At 41.3% G+C, this 4437-nt stretch overlaps 1 protein-coding gene across 1 annotated transcript; it reads right to left on the bottom strand.

The window, feature by feature from the left end:
• Positions 1 to 3258: 3258 nt before the first annotated feature.
• Positions 3259 to 4206, bottom strand: LOC120380833 (olfactory receptor 4D1-like). Its single transcript, XM_039498731.1, has one exon. The coding sequence runs from the start codon at positions 4204 to 4206 to the stop codon at positions 3259 to 3261; it is 948 nt and encodes a 315-aa protein (XP_039354665.1).
• Positions 4207 to 4437: the final 231 nt, after the last annotated feature.

Raw genomic sequence — 4437 nt, 5'->3', positions numbered from 1 at the left:
GAGGAGTGGCACTATATGTGAAAGAAAGTGTAGATTCAAATGAAGTAAAAATCTTAAGCGAATCCACATGTTCCATAGAATCTCTATGGATAGAAATTTCATGCTCTAGTAAAAATATAACATTAGGGATCTATTATCGACCACCTGACCAGGGCAGTAATAGTGATGATGAAATGCTAAGGGAAATTAGAGAGGCTATCAAAATTAAGAACCCAATAATAGTGGGGGATTTCAATTATCCTCATATTGACTGGGAACATTTCACTTCAGGACAAAATGCAGAGATAAATTTTCTCTATACTTTAAATGACTGCTTCATAGAGCAGCTGGTACAGGAACCCACAAGGGGAGAGGCAACTCTAGATTTAATCCTGAGTGGAGCGCAGGAGCTGGTCCAAGAGGTAACTATAGCAGGACCGCTTGGAAATAGTGACCATAATACAATAGCATTCAACATCCCTGTGGTGGGAAGAACACTCAACAGCCCAACACTGTGGCATTTAATTTCAAAAGGGGGAACTATACAAAAATGAGGAGGTTAGTTAAACAAAAGTTAAAAGGTACAGGGACTAAAGTGAAATCCCTGCAAGTTGCATGGGCCCTTTTTAAAGACACCATAATAGAGGCCCAACTTCAATGTATACGCCAAATTAAGAAACACAGTAAAAGAACTAAAAAGAGCCACCGTGGCTTACAACCATGTAAAAAGAAGCAGTGAGAGATAAAAAAACTTCCTTTAAAAAGTGGAAGTCAAATCCTAGTGAGGCAAATAGAAAGGAGCACAAACACTGCCAACTTAAGTGCAAGAGTGTAATAAGAAAAGGCAAAGAGGAGTTTGAAGAAAGGCTAGCCAAAAACTCCAAAGGTAATAACAAAATGTTTTTTAAGTACATTAGAAGCAGGAAGCCAGCTAAACAACCAGTGGGACCCCTTGATGATCAAAATACAAAAGGAGCGCTTAAAGACAATAAAGTCATTGCGGAGAAACGAAATGGATTCTTTGCTTCAGTCTTCACGGCTGAGGATGTTAGGGAGATTCCCAAACCTGAGCTGGCTTTTGTAGGTAACAAATCTGAGGAACTGTCACAGATTGAAGTGTCACTAGAGGAGGTTTTGGAATTAATTGATAAACTCAACATTAACAAGTCACCGGGACCAGATGGCATTCACCCAAGAGTTCTGAAAGAACTCAAATGTGAAGTTGCGGAACTACTAACTGAGGTTTGTAACCTGTCCTTTAAATTGGCTTCGGTACCCAAAGACTGGAAAATAGCTAATGTAACGCCAATATTTAAAAAGGGCTCTAGAGGTGATCCCGGCAATTACAGACCAGTAAGTCTAACGTCGGTCTGGGCAAATTAGTCGAAACAATACTTAAGAATAAAATTGTCAGACACATAGAAAAACATAAACTGTTGAGTAGTAGTCAACATGGTTTCTGTACAGGGAAATCTTGTCATACTAATCTATTAGAGTTCTTTGAAGGGGTCAACAAACATGTTGACAAGGGGGATCCGGTGGACACAGTGTATTTAGATTTCCAGAAAGCATTTGACAAGGTCCCTCACCAAAGGCTCTTACGTAAATTAAGCTGTCATGGGATAAAAGGGAAGGTCCTTTCATGGATTGAGAACTGGTTAAAAGACAGGGAACAAAGGGTAGGAATTAATGGTAAATTCTCAGAATGGAGAGGGGTAAATAGTGGTGTTCCCCAAGGGTCAGTCCTAGGACCAAACCTATTCAGTTTATTCATAAATGATCTGGAGAAAGGGGTAAACAGTGAGGTGGCAAAGTTTGCAGATGATCCTAAACTACTCAAGATAGTTAAGACCAAAGCAGATTGTGAAGAACTTCAAAAAGATCTCACAAAACTAAGTGATTGGGCAACAAAATGGCAAATGAAATTTAATGTGGATAAATGTAAAGTAATGCACATTGGAAAAAATAACCCCAACTATACATACAATATGATGGGGGCTAATTTAGCTACAACGAGTCAGGCAAAAGATCTTGGAGTCATCGTGGATAGTTCTCTGAAGATGTCCACACAGTGTGCAGAGGCAGTGAAAAAAGCAAACAGAATGTTAGGAATCATAAAAAAGGGGATAGAGAATAAGACTGAGAATATATTATTGCCCTTATATAAATCCATGGTACGCCCACATCTCGAATACTGTGTACAGATGTGGTTTCCTCACCTCAAAAAAGATATTCTAGCACTAGAAAAGTTTCAGAAAAGGTCAACTAAAATGATTAGGGGTTTGAAGAGGTCCCATACGAGGAAAGATTAAAGAGGTTAGGACTCTTCAGCTTGGAAAAGAGAAGACTAAGGGGGGGATATGATAGAGGTATATAAAATCATGAGTGATGTTGAGAAAGTGGATAAGGAAAAGTTATTTACTTATTCCCATAATACAAGAACTAGGGGTCACCAAATGAAATTAGTAGGCAGCAGATTTAAAACAAATAAAAGGAAGTTCTTCTTCACGCAGAGCACAGTCAACTTGTGGAACTCCTTACCTGAGGAGGTTGTGAAGGCTAGGACTATAACAGCGTTTAAAAGAGAACTGGATAAATTCATGGTGGCTAAGTCCATAAATGGCTATTAGCCAGGATGGGTAAGAATGGTGTCCCTAACCTCTGTTCGTCAGAGGATGGAGATGGATGGCAGGAGAGAGATCACTTGATCATTGCCTGTTAGGTTCACTCCCTCTGGGGCACCTGGCATTGGCCACTGTCGGTAGACAGATACTGCGCTAGATGGACCTTTGGTCTGACCCGGTACGGCTGTTCTTATGTTCTTATGTTCTTATGGCCATCGCCTACATGCAGACAGATGGGAAGCGTCACCTGCCCTCAGGGTCTCAGCAAAAGTCACGCATCCAATTCCCACCACCTAGACATTGGTGCAATACACAGGGAAACTGAGGTACACACAGTATTAGTGTAGGACAGTATGACTTACATGCAACATAAGAAGATGAAAAAAACCCACTTTGTAACAGCAACTACTGTACATTGATTTACACCAGCTGGGGTTATGATCTATTTACTCCAGTGGAGCTATGCTGATTTGCACCAACTGGCTCCACGGATTTCAATGGAGATTATTGCCCTTGTTCCGTAACTTATTTATGCACATATTTCACAAGTGTGCAGGATGTGATACCTTTCGATAGGATACACAATTCATGTGGAGTATCCATCCCCTCTCTGATATGGTCTAGTTTTTAAGATAAATGATCATTCAAAAATAAATTATGTTTTTAGTTTCCTGCATGAGAACAGGAATCTGCTCATCAGTCTCTTTATGGCCTTTTTCATCTCAGCGTTTCTCAGCGTGTAGATAACTGAATTCAGCATTGGAGTGATTACTGTGTAAATGACAGACACCACTTTGTCCAGGGCAAACTTCTTGAAGGGCCGAGCATAGATGAAGATGGTGGGTATGAATATTAAACACACCACGGTAATCTGCGTTCCACAGGTTGACAGAGCCTTGCGCTTCCCATCTGTGACATGTGACCAGATCTGGACTAAGATGATGATATAGGAAATTAGCAGAATTATGAATACAATTAGAAGGAACACTCCATTATTGAAGACCATCTGCAGCTCGATCACATGGGTGTCGGTGCAGGCCAGTTTGATGACCTGTGGGACATCACAGTAAAAATTGTCCAGGACGTTCGGCCCACAGAATGGTAGCTGGAGGAGCAGTCCAATCTGAACAGCAGAGTGAGCAAATCCACCCAACCATGCCAGTGCCACTATCCCCACGCACACACTCCGATTCATGATAATCAAGTATCTCAGTGGTTTATAGATGGCCACATACCGATCGAATGCCATCCCCACAAGCAAAAATACCACTGCACCCCCTATGAAGTGGAAGAAGAAGATCTGGAGGAGACAGTCATTGAATGAGATGGTTTTACACTGGGAGAGGAGACACAACAGCAATCTGGGAGTATTGACCGATGAGTCACTGACATCTAGGAAAGCCAGGTTGGCCAGCAGGAAGTACATAGGGGTGTGGAGTCTGTGGTCAGAGATCACCGTGATGATGATAGTTAAATTTCCCAACCAAGTGGTCACATATACTAGGAAGAAGGCAATGAAGAAAAAATGCTCTAGCTCAGGACTCTGGGTGAGTCCCAGGAGCACAAATTCAGTCACTGTAGTGGTGAGATTCTGCTGGTCCATTTTGTGGACTTAAAATATATCTGCAATTAAACAGAAATAACAATAATAATTATGTCCTTTTTGTAATTCTCCCCATGTCTCCCTCTAAGGCTATGTCTACTCTACTGCAGTAAGTTGACCTATGTTATGCAACTCCAGGTACGTGAATAATGTAGCTGGAGTCAACGTAGCTTATGTTGACACTCTCCCATCAACTTACCTTAATTTTCTCGTGCGGGGTGGAGTACCAGA

The sequence above is a fragment of the Mauremys reevesii genome, linkage group 13 (genome assembly GCF_016161935.1).
Source record: "Mauremys reevesii isolate NIE-2019 linkage group 13, ASM1616193v1, whole genome shotgun sequence".
NCBI lineage: Eukaryota > Metazoa > Chordata > Testudines > Geoemydidae > Mauremys > Mauremys reevesii.
Note: the sequence above shows the minus strand (reverse complement) of the source record. Positions and strands in the feature narration are given on the sequence as shown.